Below are 21144 nucleotides of genomic sequence, written 5' to 3'. Positions count from 1 at the left end.
CATGGTATTGATTCTAAAACAGAAGATAAGGGTTTGGGTTTTTTTTTTAAACTATGGTACCAAGACTTGGGGCTAGACTTTTTTGTTTTTATTTAATTTCCTTCTTATTCCTCTGCCACCTGATTTCTCTTTTAAAGGATCTTCTTGGACCTTCTTTCTTTAGTCCCAACTGTTACATTGAAGTTGGACTGCATAAGTCCAAATGGGATTAGCCTTTGGAAAATATGGCAAGGGTGAGCATTGACAAGTGAGCTTGCCATGCTTGGTGCTGATATATCCTGTCCTCCCTTCTTCTCACCCTCTTTCTCTCCTGGTTTTTGAGACATGATTAGAAATTTTCACTGTATGACATCTGTTCCTTGACTGACTCCCAATGAGGAGTAGCAGGCAGGCTGTTACAGGAGCAGTATGTGTGAAGGGCACACACGTGTCTCTGAAGGACAGGAGGCAGCATGGAACAAGCACTGTGATAGGAATAAAGAAGTTTCCATTCCAGCCAGAATTACTCTGTAACCAATTGGTTGTGTGACTTTAGGCATTTCATTCTGTATTTTCAGTCCTTGATTTCCTTAGCTATAAGATCAAGTGACAAATGACCTCCTGATCCTTTTGGAATTAAAAATTGCTAAAAAAAAGAATTAGAATAAAACAATCAGCAAGCATTTATTCATCCATTACTGGGCTAGGCACTGGAGATACAAAAACAGAGATGAAACTGTTCCTGGCCTCACGGAGCTTGCATTCTGTTGGGGAAGAAAATATGTGCATAATATAAGTATATATAAAAGCATATACCAAATAAACACAAGCCCTTCCCTTTTCCTCCCTTGAGGTATGGTGAAGAACTAAGAATCAGGACAGACTAGGCCATTGTAGTAACTGTTTAAATGGAATTGGGCAAATCATTTAACCTTAGGTTTCTCTTCATTCCCTATCCATTTATAAAAGGGAAGTACTAAGACTGTCCCTTCCACTCTGCAGGGATGTTGCCCTTCTCAACTAATATGATAGATATAGAAGCACTTGGAGATGAATAAAATTCTGTTCAAATGCAAAGGGTCATGTAATTATTTTGACAGCAGGGACCATGCTTTTGCCTTTCTTTGGATCTCCAGGACTTAGCATAGTTTCTGGCACAAAGTAAATACTTAATATAAATAATTAATTATAATTATAAATACTTAATAACTGTTGACTGTGACTGACCGAATGGCATCATGAGATTGCCTTCACTCTCTTCCTGTGGCCTTCCCACATCCTGGGGCAGCCACCAAGTTCTAAATGTGCTTTTCCTCATGATTAGTTTACCAGTTCACATTTGCCAGTTCTTCATTTGTTTGAGGACATTGCCCTGACTCCTTGAAAGTGAACTTGCTGGTTTGAGATCTAGGGATCCATGATAGGAATCCTGGGCCTAGGCTGCCACATCTTGCCAGTCTTAGAGAAGGAGAAAGGAGAATTTGCAGCATTGGAGCAATTATCTAAGTGGGATATGACTCCTAAGAGGGCACAAGTTCTGGCCGAGAGAATCCTCACCCAGCTGTCTTCTCAGGCTACTGAAAGTGCACATCTCAGCAGGAGAAGAATATAAATCTGGATTCTTCCCAAAGGGTGGGGAAGAGGTGCAATTCCACAATATGGTCCTTGGTGATTTTTCAGTCAGGGATGTGGTGTTCACTAGCCATTCCATTGTCTTCTCCTTTCACTGGGAGAAGAGGCTGATTTCTCCCAAGTACCTTTAACTGACCCTAATGCAGGAGATTGGTTTGATGCAATTATAAGATCTTAGATTTAGAACTGAAAAGGACCTTAGAAGCCATCTAATCTAATCCCTTCATTTTATGGATGCAGAAACTGAGGCACAAGAAGGTTAACCTGTCTGAGGTCATGCAGGTAGTAAATAGGAGAGTTAGGATTCAAGGGCAAGTCCACTAACTCAAAATTTAATACTTTTCCCACTGCACAAATGCTACCTGTCAATCAGTACAGAAATCCTCTCTTTAAGACACAAGGCTATGCTGTTTTCATTTTTAGACAATCTCTGGAGCCCTAGGGGAAGGAGGAATAATAATGCCTTTCATTTCCCTTTAAAATCTTCAGAATCACTTCCCACATTTATCATCTCATTGATCTTCACAATAATCCTGTGAGTAGTCAAGGCTGGTATTTTTATACCCATTTTGAAGATGAGGAAATGGAGGTGAGATTTTAGTGACCTCTTTTAGAAGAAATGGAGGTAAGACTTTAATGGCTTCTTTAAGGAGAAATGGAGGTTGAGACTCTAGTGACCTCTTCAAGAAAAAATAAAGAGGCTAGTGGCCTCTTCAAGAAGAAAAAAAGGCAAGACCAGAGGCCTCTTCAAGAAAAAATGGAGATGAGACTAGTGATCTCTTCAGAATAGTGAAACTACATGGATAATATCAGTAGCCAGGGATAGAACTTGGGTCTTCTGATTCCCAAACTATCTCTTTCTACTAGGCCATTCCCCAGACTCAATAAGTTCAGCAGAATCGATATTTTCATTCCCATTTTACAACTCTGAAGAATCCAAAGCACAAAAAGTTAATAGTCCCCTAAATTCTTGGAACTATTGCCTGTGTTGTGACCCTGTTGGAATCTTCCCTGTCATTTGAGGCCCAGCTAAAGTGACACTTTATGAAACCTTATTTTCATTCCCTCTCAAGAGTTAGTCAATGACTAACTCTTCATTTCTAGGAGTAACAGTTTAGGAAGATCATTGGAGAATACCCAGGAGATGGTGCCGTTTTAAAAAAATTAGGACTCTGGTCCTTAGATTTTAATAAAGTTTATTTGAATTACTTGAATAGAAAAAAGAAGAGAGATAAAGAAAGAGTAAAGTAGCTTAATCTGTTTCCTACGTGGGAGCTTCCAGCAGCAAGTTCCTTCACAGGACACCAGAGACAGCGAACACTTCCTCGTTTGCCCCTTTTCTCCTCTCTTTCACATCTGGTTCAAATTCAAAGTCATGCTTGGATCAAGTTCAGAGTCGCATAGCCTATGCAGGTGACGTGACTCCAGGAGAGGGGAAAGAGGACGTTTCCCTGGGTGCTAGAGGGTCTTGTGTCCGTGCTTTATGGTGATCATTTTAAGAAAATGAATTCTCTTTCGCCTGGGGAAGGGAAGATGGTTTTCACAGTAGGGGCAAGGTCCATGATACTCAAATAGGCTAAAGCTCTCAGAGGAGAGAGGTCATATCATGTAAAGGGGTTTGAGAACAAGGACTCACAGGTAGAATTTACAGAGGCAGATCTAAGCTTGATGTTAGGAGAACATTTCTAACATTTAGACCTATTCAAACCAGGAATGGGATTCACTGAAAGTGGTTCTTTTTTACTAGAAGTTTTCAGGCAGTGGTTGGATGACTACTTATTTGGTATATTTTAGTGAGGGTTCTTTATTAGCTATGGACTGGATCCAATAACATCTGAGATCCCTTCTGACTCCAAAATTCTGTGATTCTTCTTCCTGGATATTCCCTTGTGATCTTACCTCTTCTATACTCTGTTCTTCTTGAGGACAGAGAGAGAGTGGCATAGTTAGCGTGGGATTTCCTTCAACCTCTCTTGCAATGACTTATAATTACAGTCAATAAACATTTACTCAATACTTATGTTTAGAGACCATGACAAACATGTGTGAGGAGTTACAGAGACCAAGTACCATGATCTTTACTGTGACAAGGAAATCACTTTTAAAAGACTGATATATATTAATTTAAGGTCGCCAAGGAATTCAGCTATGTAATTCCTAAATGAAAATTCAAGTCAGCAGTCAACCTTTTATGGAGTTTAATTACAAACAGGAGGAAGAAAGGTATTAGAGATAGAGAGAGAGAGGGAGAGAGAAAGGGGAGAGAAGGGAATAGGGCTTAAATACCCCTTCTGTTTAGGCTGGGCCAAAAGGCCCAAGCCCTTAGATAGCTGGGGCAGAGAAAGGAGATCAGTCCCTATTACTCATGTGACCAAAATGGAGAAACAGTCTCAGGGGCCTCCACCTCCAGCTTCCTTCAGAGCAAGCTTCTCAGAGCACCTCTCCAACCACTTAGAGCCAAAACTCTCCAACCAACCACCCCCAGTCCTCAGACCCCGCTATCTTTAAGGAAACCATCCAAGTTCCCTCCCCTCAGTTCTCACATCTACCAATCACTGTCCATGTCTTCCCTGTGCCAATGGTGGCTCTAGCTTAACCCAGGACCGCCCAGAGGTCTGTGGCTTTGCACATGTCTGTTGAAGGTCATATTCCCAATAATTAAATCTTGATCCTTTGCTACAGCCCTTCCTAAATCCTGTTACCCTGAGTAGGGTAGAGATTGGAATAATTAAATTTTGATCTATGCTGCAGCCCTTCCTAAATCCTGTGAGGACTGAGTGGGGTGGAGATTGTAATTTCCAAGACCTGGTTCTGTCATTCCAAGTATCTCTATTGTATCAATTCTAAAATCAATCATGACTCAAAGAAATTCCTGTTCTATGCTTAAGCATAGGTCAAAGCCCTTTCCATTGTTCAGCAAAAGGTTTCTGTCCTAAAGTAATCTTAAGAAGGGAGGAGGAGGAACCTCCCTTGCCAATGGGGTTCACATTCCAATGGTGTTCCCACTATCAATAGGAAATTTTTCAAGTATGAAATTTCCCAATGGTGAAATTTCCAACATTTATAAGTCTAAGAAATTTTAAGGTTTACAATACCCTCAGGGAATTTATGATACAATAGGGAATGAGGCAGAGACATACAACTGGAATGCAAAATGGACCATAAATACATAAGAATGGTCCACAGTGTGATGCTAGGTCAGAAGAAAAGATTATTTCTGACTCCTAGGTTCCATATTTAGTAACATATATTATATTACAGATATATCATTATTATCACTTTCTATATATGTGATATACATATATAATATCACTGCTTAATAAGTGTTTGGAAGAAATAGTGAAATTAATTTGTCCTTACACGGCCTCACAAATAGCAGGATAGGTAGTGGGAGGTTTAAGCAGAGAAATTTAATACAGAAAAGCATATTACCCAAAATTATTATGTATTTGCCTTTATATATCTTTTGTATGCTTACTGGTGTTCTTGTTATTTCCTCTCAATAGAATGTAAGTTCTTTGAAGGCAGATAAATGTTTCTACTTTGTTTCTGAATCCTCAACTTCCAATCCTATAGTGCCTTGCACATAGTAATAACAATAAATGCTCGTGGAAAGAATATTGATTAAGGCTAATAGAAGCCTTGTGAGAAATTCAATGCCATTCCCTGGTTGAAGTGGCTTACCCAGCAAGGAAAAGAATCACTGACATCATCAGAGATAAAGTAACAAATAAGCATGGGGAGGAAATGCCCAGCAAGCCTTTCTATGCCCTGGAGTTATAAAGAATCTATTTCCATTAATCCAACAGAGGCAGCAGTCTACCCACTCCCCAGCCAAGGTTTATGCTGAAGTCATCATTAATCTCCAGGTTTCCAAATCATGGCCCTGGGACAAAACCTCAGCTGTGCTCTTTCAATCCCCATTGTGGAGAATGCAGTAAATATTTGTAAAGGTTTTACTTTGATTGCTAGAAGTCAACTACATCTTATTGGTTATTATCATTAGTGTCTTAGCCCCATAGGTCAATCTAATCGTTTCCATGCTTAGCGTTGTCAGAGAACTGATGAGGCTGATGACAAAGAGGATCTATCTTCTTATCAATAAGTAGTTTATTAAATTATTATTTTATATATTGTAAATAGGATTTAATGATTATTGAAATGTTATAAAAAGCAGTGAAGCACCATGGAAAAAAAGCCCTGCACTTGGAATCCAAAGACTGAAGTTTGAGTCCCAGTTCTCCATTTTATCTATCTCCAAGTTATCTAATTGCTTAATATTTCTTTTTCAATTTTATTTTATTCATTTTTCATTTTTACTCTTTTAATTTTATTGCTATTTTATTAGTTTTTAAAATCTAATCTTTAAAGTGGAAAGATTAACATTCACACTGACATTCTCACATAGTTATTGTGAAAAAAAAAAAGATTTTTTCAAACCTTTAAAACACTACAGCGGGGGCAGCTGGGTAGCTCAGTGGATTGAGAGCCAGGCCTAGAGACGGGAGGTCCTAGGTTCAAGTCTGGCCTTAGACACTTCCCAGCTGTGGGACCCTGGGCAAATCACTTAACCCCCATTGCCTAGCCCTTACCACTCTTCTGCCTTGGAGCCAATACACAGTATTGACTCCAAGATGGAAGGTAAGGGTTTAAAAAAAAAACAAAACACTACAGAAATGGGAATTATTTTTAAGCAGTTCTGTTCAATTGCTTCCTTTCCATAAAGCCTTCTCAGATCACCTTAGCTGTCTGGGAGACCTGTCCTTTTCTTGATTTACCATGGAGCTTTGTTTATTCCTTTCATCTCATGTTTTTTCATATGCAGCTTTGCAGTGTGGTTTTTTGTCTTCTGCCTCAAATCTCTTATCAGGCCATCAAATCCTCTGATCAGATCCTCAGATCACTTTTTTATATCCCTTAAAGCAGACAGCACAGTGCCTATACATAGTAAAGACCCATTGCCTATTGGTTAAGTAAACATTGGAGCTCAGGACTGGGCTGGTGCCATACAGGATACCAGAAAAGTAGGAGAACACCGTCTTGCCTTCAAGTAGCTCTACAATTGAGAAGAGAAAGACTTAGATATATGAAACAATTATAATTTGTTGATGGTATAATAATAGAATGTATCACATTGAGTTTGAATGAAGGTCTTAGCTGAGTCTGGGCTTTAGAAATTCAGAGAACTGAGAGATTACTCTGGGTTGGAGACTTCAGGGCAATTTTATGAAAGAAATAACAACATGGCCTTGGGACATGAATAAGATTGATCTAGGCTAGTGATGGTGAACCTTTTAGAGACAAAGTGCCAGGCCCTACCCCCATCTTATCCCCTCAGACTGAGTGCTGTGCCTGCCTCCCCCATCTTGCTCCCCCAGTCCCTCACCCCTTTACCCTAGACAGAGAGGGAGGTAGTGCCCCAATTGGGCTCCTGGGCAGAGGAGCAGGTGATGAGAGGCACGTGTGGAGAGGGACAGGGGAGTGGCCTGAGCCCTTCCCTCTACTATGTGCTCTACTATGAGCTCTGCTCTCCTCAGACCTAGTTCCTCTCCACCTCCACCACAAGAATCAACTACATGATAGAATCAACAGGCTTCCATCAGCACCACACCTTCATACAACATGTGATCCCCACCACCAGAGCCTTACTCCACACAGGGAGAGAGGAAGCATTCCTATTGGATCTTGGGCAAAGGGGCAGGGGAAGTGAGGAATGTCCTCAGGGACATGGAGAGGGGGAGGGGAGTGGTTGGAGCACTTTTCTCCCCTCTCCCTCTGCCTCCTATGAGCTACCCACCTTATCCCCTGTGAACTCCCTTTGGCTGCTGGGCAGAGGGGCGAGGGATATGAAAAAAATGTCATCAGGCACAGTGGAGAGGGGGAAAGGAACAGCTTCATTGATGTCCCTCTGCCTTTCTAGTAACAAACTCTGGTGGGTGACTATAAGCATGCCCACACAGAGGGCTCTGTATGCCATCTTTGGCACCCATGTCATAAGTTCACCATCACTGGTCTTAATTGAAGAGAGCATGTTTCAGACAAAGGAAATAGTGTAAGCAAAAGCCCAGCTTCTGAAACTGTTGAAATGGTTCTTATATCCTTAGTCTCGTTTCCTGTAGTTCATGTCTGATTTCAGGGTGTGAGCTCACAGGAGTCATAGATGTGGGCTGATTTTTGTAAAGCCTGTTGGCAGTTGATACCTAATAAGTCAGCGTGAGAGGAGAATATTTTTTTTCCTATTTCTGTCACATAGTAGTTTGCCGACTTAAAAAAAAAAAACCTTTTGATTTTGCAGCTTTGATCCAAAAAGAGCAGTGCAGCAGCTCAGAGCCTGTGGAGTATTGGAGACCATCCGTATCAGTGCAGCTGGTTATCCATCCAGGTAATATTTCCGCTGATCAAAAAGTTCTTAATTTGTGTGCTGTGATCTTGGAATTTTTTTTAGTATACATATTTTAACAACTGTATTTCAACATAATTACTTTCCTTTGTAATACTATATATTTTACACATTTGAAAATATTATTCTGAGAAAAGATCAAAAGCTTCACCAAACTGCCAAAGAGATTCATGATGCAAAAAAAGTCAAGAACTCTTACTCTAATCCAACCCCCTTGGGATTCTCAGATGTAGCATCTTCTTTAGAGCTACAGTTCTCTGAGTGTGTGTGTGTGTGTGTGTGTGTATTCCACTAATATCTTCAAGAAAAATATGAAGTAACTCTGGCATTAGTCTATCTTGCAGATCACAAAAATGGGACAGGAATGTTAAAAATTATATTTTCCATCTCTGAAGAAGTAGTGCATTAAAAGACAGCGTGAAAAGGGCAGCTAGGTTGCACAATGGATATATCACCAGGTCTGGATATAGGGGGACCTGAGTTCAAATTTAGAATTAGATGCTTCCTAACTATGTGACCCTGGGCAAGTCATTTAACTCCATTTTCATAGACCTTGCTCTTCTTTCTTAGAATTATTACTAAGGAAGGAAGGAAGGGAGGGAGGGAGGGAGGAAGGGAGGAAGAGAAGGAAGGAAAGAAGACCATGTGTTTTTGTCACTTGAAAACTTTAGGTTTAGGCATGTAATACTCAAATCCATGTTTTCTCTAAGCACTATTTTTTCCTGCAATTAGAGTATACTGCCATCAGGAGGCACTAGGCATCTCAGTTTCATTCTAGTAGTTAGAAGCAAAGGCTTCCCTTTTATCTTTTGCACTGAAAAATTTTCTGTCCTAATTTAGGCTCCCAATGAAAACTTTTTTTCTCAGGAAAGGAACTGACAAACTCATTCACACTCCAAAAGAAGTAACATTTTTTATCTTTATCAGTCAATGACACCCTTAGAATTTATCATATCTTTTCCTAAGATCAAATCTCCTCCTGGCAACATGGATGGAAGCCTTAACCAAAAGAATCATTCTCTCTCCATAATGTATGTTTGAAACTTTTGAATGAATGAATATATACATGAATGAATGAGGGGAATTATAGACATCATTGAGTTTGGAGAGTGAGGTTTTACTTGTTTTCGTTTGTTTTTTTGCTGAGAGGGTAATGGCAGTGATTTTCTGGGTGCCCCAAAGTGATTCTACTTCAGTCTGATTAATCATTCTATCCTTGAAAAGTATCTTTTTTATTTTCAGAGGAGTCTGGGCCCCCCCCCCAACAGGATTCCCTTGCTCCTGGTTAATGGTGTCATTATTCTGACATTTCACCATCATTTCAGGTGTTGAGAATCTGCTTTGAGAGAAGATACAGTGGGCATTCCCTCTTGCCTTCACAACCTTTCCACCAGGCACACATCGCCCCTGCTATGGAATCATTTTACAGGCCATGGCTAATTAACCACCAACAACTCAAACATAAAACCATCCTCAAATGTTGGGCCTGGGAAGGAAGATGCTGATGGAAACAGGAATTTAGGTTTGGGTAAAGGGGTATGAATAAAATGCTTTTCCCAAGCTGTATAGCAAAACCTGAAATGATACTTTTCAGGATGATAAGCTAGAGAGAATGGCAAAATGTATTTCTTTTCCTTCTCTCAACCACTGTGCTGCCATCACCCCCCAGCCTCTGTAGAAAAAGACTTGGTACACTCCAGAGTCTGCCTGATTTCATGACTGACCTTGGGGCATCAACAGAAACAGCTAGTGACCTTGTGCCTGATGAGCTGGTTCTGCTTTCCCTTTCAACTTGACTAGAAGACTTGGAGCTTTACATGCATCTCCCCCACACACATACACACAGCATCTGGTATCAGCTGTTTAATTCAGGAAAAACCAAAGGGAGGAAGGCTAAAAGTTCAGTAATTCACTTCTCTGGTATAGCTTGCTGCAGTGCCAGTTGTGGTTCCTTTTATCACCTCCTAATTTTGTGAGTTAAATCTGTATATCAGAGCTTGGTTCTGACAAGCAGCATAGAATCTTCATATTGGAAAGTACCTTGGGAGCTCATCTAATCCAGGCTCATTTTATAGATTAGGAGACTGAGGGTCATAGGGTAAGTGACTTGACCAAGGTCACATTGTTTACTAGCTGAGCTAGAACTAAGTCTAGAACTTAGGTTTCCTGACTCCTAGTTCAGTGCTGTATGGGGGCTGCCTATGACCTAATGCTTCTATGTTAAATGTCAGTCAGTCATCTGTTAATAAATATCTATTAAATGTCTACTCTGTGCCAGCTAGGGATATGAATATGAAAAAGACAGTCTCTGCCCTTGAGGAGCTTACAATCTAATTTGAGAAGACAATACACATAGAAAAGTTGAAGGGGGGGACATGTTGGGGTAGGGAAGGCACTTCTTTAAATAGGGGTATCAAAAGGTTTTTTTGCTCTACTATCTAGCCCCCCAATCAAAGAGGCAAAGAGTGTCAAGGGTACTGATGAGTATCAAGGTTGATGAAATCTCATAGGATGATGAGTTTCCTGATAATGAGGGCATTACTGGGGACATGATCAAGTCCAAAGGAGTGCAGCCAATGCTTCAAGGCTAATTCATTGGCAGCTTCAGTGAGGATGCTTCTCATATCCAGAAAGAAGAAAGATAGGTAAGAGGTAAGGTGAAGCTCTTTGAGATTGCCCCTTTCTTGCTTGAAGGGGATAGGAAGGGAAAGAAAAAAGTTGAAATCTTTACCCACTCTCACCAGCTTAGAGTTCAAGAACCTATGTGTAAGTGCTTGCTTACTTCCCCATGCCTATAGCTGCAATTATCAGGCCCATCTACTCCAAGGAATCCCAGGAATTATGATGAGACCTCTAAGGATGTCTAGCCTAGACATCTCAAGGGGGTATTGTAAAATTTATAAAACATCAGTTCACTTTAAAGGCCACAATAGGAAATCTTAAAAGATTTACTTTTCACTCTTGGAGACTGCTTTTGCACACCAAGTGGGTATTGTTCCTAATTCATGTACTGAAGAGTTACAATTCCAAACAGTCATAGACAATCCTAGCTGTTGGGTACACTGCATGAATATTCTTGTTGGAACTTGGGTTCAATGGGTGGCAAGATGGGCCTGACAAAGGAATTTCTAGAGATTTCACAAGATCGTGAAGAGTAGATTAGTTAATTGGAACAAATCTCAGCATCAGGCAATACCCAAAAGTCTGGGATAATGGGAAATCTGGCAAGGGATTCAGATGAACAATTCTGGAAGGTAGATAAAACAAATAGAATAACAGACTGAAATTCAGGCAGTAGTACCAGGGATATCTGAGAGCAGGTGTAGTGGCTTGGGATTCAGGGATTGAAAAAGGCAAATCTGGGGGGGATATAAGGGAGTGAACTGAACACTGTATAAGGGTGGAAAATAAGACAGGGGCATAACCGAGAATTAAAATGTGAAAGGCAGGAAACTGGGGCCACAGAATAAGTCAAACACTTATTGTTTACTATGTGTCAGGCATTATACTAAGTTCTGGGGATACAAATACAAGTAAAAAGAAAAATAGACCCTACCGACAAGGGACTTACATTCCAACAGGGGAAGTCAGTTCATAAAAGGGAATTGAAAAGCTGAAAAACAATTTAAAAGAGCATAGTTACTGGAACCAAGATACGGGAGCTGCCTGAAACCAGCCACAGGACTAGGGCTGGTCCTCCCAAACTGAAAATCCTCTTTGCCAATGGTTGAACCCAAAAGTGAGAATTTTATGGTTCCAGCTGTGGAACCAGGGAGCCAGGCTGCTTAATGCACCTTGCCATCTGCTCCCCTCCAGTTTTGTTGCCAGCCCATATGGGTCCATAAAGAGCTCTCCTGCCTTTGCTGGAATCACTTGATTCTCAGGAAAGCCAATTTTGGATAACTGGGAGAAGATGCCATCTCTCGAGTCTCTGGTGATCTTGTACTTCTAACATATATTCAGAACAGTTTATCTTTTTAACCACATTTCATTCTGCACAATAATACTGATAATAATAACACATAATAGTAATGAGAAACAGAGTGGGCAAAGAGCCGCTACAAAGCTGGATAACCTTGCTTAATGTCCTATTTCTGATCCTAGCTGGTGACCCTGAGCAAGGAAGTCACTTAATTTCTCAGTACCCTAGGCAACTCTCTAAGACTATTAAGTTGCAGAGAAAACATGTAGATCTGAATTGGTTGGAGGAATTTGCTCCCCTAAGAGATCCCTATGCCACTAAAATCCCAGGTCTAGTCCCTATTTTAGCCCTACAATAATAGTAATAATAATGATTTCATCCTTAAAGACCCCTTATATTGGTGGATGGAGACTTTATTTTTTTAAACCCTTACCTTCCATCTTAGAATCAATACTGTTTCCAAGGTAGAAGCGCAGTACAGGCTAAGCAATGGGGATTAAGTGACTTGCCCTGTGTCAGACAGCTAGGAAATGTCTGATGTTAGATTTGAACCCGAAACATCTATGCCTGTCTCTCAATCCCCTGAGACACCCAGCTACTGCAGGTGGAAACTTTAAACAGAAACTATAATATCACTACAAGCTACAAAAATTTAGCATTTACTGACTCCTAGAGAGACTGAATCAAAAAGTCAGAATCACAAAACAGCAACTCACTCTTCTTCCTAAAGTAACAGATGTTAAATCTCTGTGTTGCAAACACAAACTTCAAAATATATGTGAGCTTGCAACAAATGATCAGTGCTATTATTAGAGTACTGTTACAAATAAAACTATCGTATGTAGTATCTCAACATAACATTAACTCATGGAAATTTAAGACTACTTTTGATAGATGTTGCCATTGCTCTCAAGAGCTGATTATTAAAATTTCTGTGTGATCATTTACGTCTTGGAAATCAGCAAATGCTGTAAATCAGAGCTTAACTCATTGTTGGTTGATAGTCTTGATTTAGCAAAGTGATTGAGAAAATATCCGTAATGCAGATTATACTTAAAAAGTATGTTAAGCTTGGGAGCAACAAGGTGGTTCAGTGGATTGAGACCCAGGCCTGGAGATGGGAGGTCCTGAGTTCAATTTCAACCTCAGACACTTCCTAGTTGTGTGACTGGGCAAGACACAACCCCCCATTGCCTAGTTCTTAGCACTTTTATGCCAAGGAACTAATATACAATACTGATCATAAGATGGAAATTAAAGGATTTTTCTTTAAAAAAAAAAAAAGTATGTTAAGCTCTGATGTAAAACTCTTTAGGGATTCTAAGAGCTGAGAAAATATGACCCCTGCCTTCTAGAGGCTTGCAATCATGCTGGGGAGATGAGATTTAGAAACATATAAGAATGAGAAATGATATGATACAATATATACTCATTCAATTTTTTTTAAAAATCAAAGGAGAGATATTGTGTACTAGAGTACACAGTGAAAAACCCTTCGGGGAAGAAAGTTGGGCATCTATGGGGTGAGTAGGATTTGCATTTAACAAAAGGTCCAATGGAACAGAACAAGGATGGCACAGAATGCTGCAAATATTGGGCATCCTTATTTTTCCTTCCCTGAGTAGAAAGGAGGTATTCCCTGCCAGCCTGCCTTCCTTGTTGCTCTTTTCTCGAATACCACTTGGCTTCATCTATAAAGAAAACTACTTGAGTTTTCAGAGAAGCCAGGTGTTCATTTCACCTCCGATAGGCTGCCTTTTCCTTGGCAGTCCAGAAAACATGTTCCTGTTAAATCTTTGAACCCATATGGGAAATAGCTTCCCACCCACCCCTCCTAACCGTTCATTCCTACTCACTCAAATCTTACTGGCTTCTCTGTTTCTGGCAAAGCTGAGTTGCCTGGAAACTTACCAGCCCCAAGTGGGGAATTTGAGGAATATCTTCCCCCACCATTCTGATTCTCTCATCTTCTCTTGGAGTATGATTATGTTTGTATTTCTACTTGTTATCTTTTGTAGTAACATGATGTGTCAGGAAGAGTAGAGAGAGAGAAGAGGCGGCTTAAACATTTTTACATTTGTAGAAAATATTTTTCATCATGCTTGTTGATCTAACCTTACTTAGTGAACCCAAGTGGCTGCCTACTACATTCTCCCTTCTCTTCTCTCCCCTCCTCTTCCTCCTAGGTTTTGTTGGGATGATTATGATCCCACCAGCTCATAGACAATCAGGAGTGGCACTTGCTCTCCGAGCCCTCATTGGGAATAGTGTGTCTTTATCTGGTCTTTTCCCTTCCTCAATCTTATCCAATTTGATCTTACCCAGTCCATAGCATGATGCTATGCAAACCACAGATGTGTAATGTTGGATGAATGGAATATCAATGTACTGATTCCTACTATGTACCCCACAAGGCTCTGTTTCACCGTCACAGTGACTATAAGACTAAGAACAAGGAGGTCAAGTTTGTATGGCTGGTATGATTCAATTAGTGGAAGCTTTGGGGAGATAATGTTTAAGAGAGGCTTTTTAATGTTTGCTTCATACCACTGCAGAACTCCAGGGTTATCCCTTCCTAAACTCTAGCAAACATCCTCATCCCCACCCCCAACCTGACCAGTTGGCAAGCCTTTTAATTCTTCTACAACCTCCCTCATCTCTATCCCCTTCTCAGTACTCATACAGCCATTACTCTAGTTCAGATCCTCATTACATCTTGCTTAAGCTCTTATATCCTTATCCATCTCTGTGCCTCCAGTCTCTATTCCAGCCATACTGTACGACATTCTGATTCCTGCTTCCACATCTTTGAATGGGTTGTCCCTATGCCTAGACTTGTTGCACTCCCCTCTTTTCTTACAGAAGCACTAGTCTTCTTCAAGCTCAATTTAGATGCTTCCTTCCACATAACCCTTCTCACTGCTCGGATTTCCCCTAAATCTCCCAGACTATCTTGTCATTGTGTGTGTGTGTGTTTGTATGCCTAATTACTTTGTAATTACCTTGTATGTTACAAAATAATTAGACATATCCACACTGTACTTGTGGGTAATTATATGCTTTGTATACTCTATATAACTTATACTTTGCAATTATATAGATATACTTTTACTATGATAGTATTTGTACATATATGCCATATACATGCATTAGATAATAGTATTATAGTATATACTCTTAAAACATATATAATATAATACATATATTTGGGACATCCTCTGCGTACATATATGCCATCTATGTGTACCATATTATGGTATATTCTCTCTGAATATAGCAGTTTATCACTTCCCTTTTATATATGCATGTGTGTGTATATACATACACTTATGTATGTACACACATATATGTCAATTCTCTTCTACAGAGAGACAGACAGGAAGAGACAGCTTAGGTAGGTGCAAACATGTTCTTTCCCTCACAATAGAATATAAGATCCTTGAGGTCAGAATTCCGGTTTTTGTCTCTGTTTCCTCAGTACCTAACACCATGTTGGGGTGTGTAGAAAGTGATTAGTAAGTGCTCATTGATGGTTGATATGGCTCCTACACAGGAAAGAAAGATGAACAGTCCTGAGGCAACTGGACATAAAACTAGACCTTCTATTGGTCCCTTTCTGCTTTTGTGCCCTGGTTTAAGAGATGAATCTACATTGAATTCCTCTCAGACTACCACCACCACCCCAAGAAAGTCATTGCAGTTACACTAGGTCAGCTGAAAAGCTTAAGACAACTGTAAAGCCTATTTTTGAAATGAGACAGCCTAAAGAATGGGTTGAATTCTTTTTTTCCTTTTGGGCATCATAACCATTCCCCACCCTCCTGTATCACTTCTATGGAAGTGCTTAGAGGCTTACTAGTACTATACAAATGGAGAAGGAAACAGAAGTTAAGAAGGAAATAAGCACTCAGATGAGTCTGTGTGAGTCTGTGAGTAAAATAGAGGTGACATTGTGACCTAAGTAAAAAAATCATTGTATTAGGAGTTAGGATCTGCTGATTGTGTGACCTTGGGTAAGTCACTTTGCCCTGGACCTTAGTTTCCTCACCTGTAAAATTGAAGGAATTGAAAGAGGAATTTAAGTTCCTTTCAGTCTTAGTCTGTTATCTACTCTGAATGTCTGTTGATTGAGTCATGTTGCCAAGGGGCAGGCTTCTTGGCTGAGGAGCCTGAGCAAAGGAAGGGTTCTAGGACAGTCATTCATTGCCTTTTTTTTTTTTACAATGGAGCTCTTAGGTCCACTCTGAAATTAGTTAATGTCTGATGCCCTATTTGAACTAGATAGAAGAGTAGCAGAACTCCAGGAGAATGCTGGCCCCCTGCTACCTCCTCCCCCATCCCAATCTCCACTATACCTCTTTGGTTTTTAATCTTCCTCCCTCACCTCCTCATAAAATACTACTTTCTCTGAAGCTGTGATTTAAAATAAAAATGTATCATTCAATTTGAAATACTCTTCAGTGGTTAAAAAATATGTTCATTATAATGTTCATAAAGCAAAATGATAAATGCACTGTCCTGAAACAGAAACTAGTCTATCCATCAGCCTGTTTTCTGCCTCCTACCCTGAAGATGTCTCTTGACTGTAAAGTCATTTGTCTTTTTCTAGAGGGAATCATGGCTGTGTTCGTGGTTTGTCTAGGGACTATAAAACTAAGATGTACAATACCACCCTTACAAAAAAAAAAAAACATGCACAGACACACACTTTTGAGAATGTACAAGATTCATATTTAAAGTGTCATGATAAATCTTCATTCTTTCTTTTTCTCCTTCCTTTGATCTTAACTGATCATTTGTTGATAAGGCATCTCTGGTTCCCTAAATAGAAATTGGCTAAAACACTTAGGATCATGGGACTAGAAGGAGTTTTTAGTGGTCATCAAGTCCATTCCCCTGACTTCAGACAAGCTCTTACTGAACCACCATGAATAAAGAATTGCTTGCCTTAGTTTTATAAGAAGATCTTCTTCACTTGTTTCCTATTCGTCCTTTCTCTAGAGGATTTTAATGTGTTTCAGGAGCTTCTGCCTGATTATTGACTTGAACATTCTATCACTGCATTTTAACCAACATCTTATTAAGCATCAGCAGTGTATGAGGCATAGCCTAATCACCCTGACCTCCATTGCCTACTCTGTAGGGGAAAAAAGGCCATTTGCCTAAAATTGCTGATTATGGCCTGCCTAAAGAAGAAAAGACTTAAGGAATTCAAGATATTTACCCTCAATTACCTGAAAACTTGTCATGTGAAAGAAGAATTTAAATTGTTTTGTTTATCCTTGGAAGACAAAACTAGGAGCAGTGAGAGGAAATTCCAGGGATGTGGATTTCTATTCAACATTAGAAAAGTTATTTAAATGTATTTTTTAAAAAAGGAACTTTCTTAGTGGTTAATGAGTTTCTCATCATTTTAGGTCTTCAAATAGACAGTGTTATTAGTGTTACACTGAAGATCAATAAATTGATTAAAATTTGACTATATTTCAGCCATAATTCTAGAATGAGAACATGTTGCTAAAGAGATAAGTTATGAGCATTTAATGGGAAGTGATGATTATTAATTCCAGAATAGCCAAATAACAGGTCATGCCAGTCCAGCCTTATTTCCTTTTTTGACAGGGTTATTGAATCAACAGCTTTAAAGAACTTTATAGACAGTATACCTCAGTTTTATCAGGTCATTTGAAAGAATTTCTTTTACTATCTTTGTGGATGTGGAGTGAGGGTGGGAAGACTATATTGTTTTTGTATTCATACCTCTACTATTTGATACAGTGTCTGGCAAACAAGTGCTTACTCAATGTATTTGTCATTTTTTTTATTCATTCCTAAACAAAATGGGGTACATGAGGTAGCTATATCCTTTTAAGTATATTCTAAGATGAATGAATGACTGACTCCAAAGAGTTGTCATTAAGGGGGTTATATATGCCTATAACATTATGTCTATTACAAGTATCTCTTCCTAGGCATCTGTCCTTGGTGCTGTGCTATTTAATATTTTTGTCTGTGAATTGGATGAAGACATTAATAGAGGAATAACATTTAAAAAGAAGCAAAAGTCCTGCTGTACTCTACCAATGTCATAATACATCTTGGCTATTATATTTAATTCTCCATCCCTTTTTAGGAAACACATTAATGAATTGAGATCTGTCAGCAATGAGATGAGCAGCTTGATGAAGGGACAGGGAACAATATATAAAGAGTAGTTCAAGAAACTGAGGATTTGAAGAGACTTTTGGGGGATGCATTTCTAAATATTTGAAGAAGAGAACTTCATTTGAATGGACCCAGACACCAGAACTAGGAGCAATGAATGGAAATTGAAGGAAAGAATATTTATTCTTGATGTATGTAATTAGAGTTGTCCCAAAGTAGAAGGGCTACTTCAGAGTCTCATTTAAGGTCTTTAAACAGAGCTTCTATGGGTGACCACTTGTGAGATAAATTGTAAAGGAGACATTTTCTCTAGGCCCAACTAATGGCTGCTAAAAATTAGTCTAATCTGAGTCAATGCTATTCAGGAAGCAACAGTATCAAGTGGCTAGTTTCCCTGATGTTCCTTCCTCACCTTTAAAGAGGTTAAATTTCTTTTACCTAAATAAGTCAAAGCACAGAAAAGGTTTATGTTTAGCTATAGTCCTGAGATTTCCCACAGTGGTACCAAGCAGGGTCTGTGTGCACTGCCTTAAAGAGGTCTAAGGAATAAACAAAGAGGAAGAGAAGTTAAGGGGGAAAGAGTGAGACCAGAAGAAGGGGTGAAGAGGGGGAAATGGGGGAAAGCAATCCCTCATATGACCTTATCTACTCTTTATGGGGAGACAGCTTGATATAATGGGAAGACTCCAGATTTTTGGAATTAGAATTGAATTCTTAGCATAACTCTGCTTGGTAGTTTGTGTGACCTGGGGCAAATAGTTCCTATCTCTAGGCCACAGTTTTCTTATCTGGAAAAATGAAAGGAAATGAACTGAACCTAGATGGTTGAGTTTGAGGTACTTTCAGGTACTTATTTCAGGTACTTAACTTTTTGATCATGGGTAAGTCTTTTAACATCTCAGTTGGTTTTCTCTCTCATCATATCATTATGCTAATAATAATTTTACTCTCCACTCAACTAGGCTTTTATGAGTAAAATTCTCAGTAAGCCTTAAAGGATATGGAAATTGTTTTAGCAACCTTCTAATCCTTTTTTTAAATTTTATTGATGCGTTTTTTTAATGCCATAGGATTTCCTAATAAACTAACTCTTGTAACATCAACAACATTTAGCAAAACCAACAAAATGCTCACATTTCATATACTGTGAACCTTCTGCTTAAGTGTTTCCCCAACTTACCATGAGGAGGGGAATACAATTCCTCAGCAGTTCTCAGGGTCCAAGATCTGCAATTGATCTGAGAGTTTAATTGCCTTTTAGTATTTATTTCATTTACATCATTGCTGTTAATTTATAAACTGTTTTCCTTATTCTACATGCTTCACTTTACATTAATTTATAAAAGTTTTCCTTTATTCTGAATTACCTATTCATCCTTTCTTACAATATAATAATATTCCATTATAATCACATATCAGTTTTTTAAGCCATCCCCCAATTCACAGACACCCATTTTTTCTCCAATTTTTTGCTACCTCAAAGAGTGTTTATAGAAAAAACTTCCTTTTGGCTTCCTCAAGAGAATAGTCATTGGGGTCAGCTATGTAGCTCAGTGGATTGAGAGTCATGCCTATAGATGGAAGGTCCTAGGTTCATATCTGACCTCAGATACTTGGGCAAATCTTTTAACCTCATTACCTAGCCCTAATTACTCTTCTGCCTTGGAACCAATACACAGTATTGATTTGAAAACAGAAAGTGAGGGGTTTTTTTTAAAGAGTACAGTTGGTCAAAATATTAAAACGCATTAGTGACTTATCTCCCATATTTCCAAATTTTCTTATAGAATATCTGAAGTAATTCCCAACTCCTCCATTCAGTTTTATATTAGCGTGTGCCTATCTTCTTACATACTCTGTACCAATTTGTCAACTGTCCTCTGGCTCTGGATATTCTACAAAGTGACAGATGGTTCAGACTGTTTAAATCTACTCCATCTGTTAGTCAGTCACATGCCTGCCAAGCAGGGTGAGGGGCAAGACATCTGTTATGTTCATTGGATTATTTACCTTAAGGGAAAAATCTTATCATCCCTACCAACTTGAAGACCTAGTCCTAGTATCATATTGAAATCAGTCATTACCTGTTGAAAGCTAAATGATCAGACAGTATAGTTTCACCCTTTCAAATTCTGTCTAGACAGAATCTAAACAGCATAGAGATTTTCCTGACCTGCTTGATGGAGGTTAATATTCATAAAATTAGTATCTCTATAGCGGGTATTGACCTTAGAGATAATTCAGTCCAACTCTCTCCTTTTTTAAAACTTGATCAATTGTCCTTTATTTTAATTTTATTTTACTTTAGGTATGCCTTCTCCCACTCCATCCCAATTACAAATGAAACAAGAAAAATTAAATTTCATTTTTAAAATGTTTAGTTAAGCTGTATAACCCTTAAACAAGTTGTTTAAGTCTATTTGCCTAGCCTTTGCCCTTCTATCTTAGTTACTTAGTTACTAAGGCAAAAAGTAAGGGTTTTAAACAAATGTATAATTGGGCAAAATTTCACACCAGTCAGGTCCAAAAGTAAAATATGTCTCTCTGCACTCTGAGGCCTTTCAGATTGTTATTAGTCATTGCATTACTCAAAGTTCCTCAGTCTTTCAAAGTTGTTTGTTTTTACAGATTGTTATTGTATAAATTGATTTGGATCTGTTCATTTTACTTTGCATCAGTTAATATGAGTCTTCCAAGCTTTCTCATAAAGCATCCCCTTTATGTCATAGTATGTCCATAGTATTTCTTCATATTCATATGCTATAATTTGTTTGGCCATTCCCACAGCAGTTAGGTACCCATCAGTTTCTAATTCTTAGCCACTGCAAAATTAGCACTCTAAATATTTTTGTAAAAATGATTTCTTTTATCTCTTTAGAGTGATACCTCAGAGTTATTTTAATGTGCATTTCTCTAATCATGATTTAGAGCGGTTTTTCATTTGGCTATTGATAGTTTAAATTTCTTCTTCTGAAAATTATTTATTCATATCTTTTACCACTTGTCAATTGAGAAAGAGCTTTATTCTTATAAATATGAATCAATT

At 38.8% G+C, this 21144-nt stretch overlaps 1 protein-coding gene and 1 long non-coding RNA gene across 3 annotated transcripts in view; one reads left to right on the top strand and one right to left on the bottom strand.

Moving 5' to 3' along the window:
* The window catches only part of MYO5B (myosin VB), a 571959-nt gene that overhangs the window by 425305 nt on the left and 125510 nt on the right, over window positions 1-21144 (top strand). For both annotated transcript variants that reach the window (XM_007486667.3, XM_007486668.3), the window contains exon 17: window positions 7907-7993. In XM_007486667.3, the coding sequence (XP_007486729.1) occupies window positions 7907-7993 (87 nt within the window). The remainder of the gene's footprint in view (window positions 1-7906; window positions 7994-21144) is intronic.
* Window positions 639-19336, bottom strand: LOC103098647 (uncharacterized). Its single transcript, XR_001628545.2, has 2 exons — window positions 19279-19336; window positions 639-743 (listed from the first exon to the last, which is right to left on the bottom strand). It is a non-coding gene; the product is annotated as an uncharacterized LOC103098647 (long non-coding RNA).

The sequence above is a fragment of the Monodelphis domestica genome, chromosome 3 (genome assembly GCF_027887165.1).
Source record: "Monodelphis domestica isolate mMonDom1 chromosome 3, mMonDom1.pri, whole genome shotgun sequence".
Taxonomy (NCBI): domain Eukaryota; kingdom Metazoa; phylum Chordata; class Mammalia; order Didelphimorphia; family Didelphidae; genus Monodelphis; species Monodelphis domestica.
Note: the sequence above shows the minus strand (reverse complement) of the source record. Positions and strands in the feature narration are given on the sequence as shown.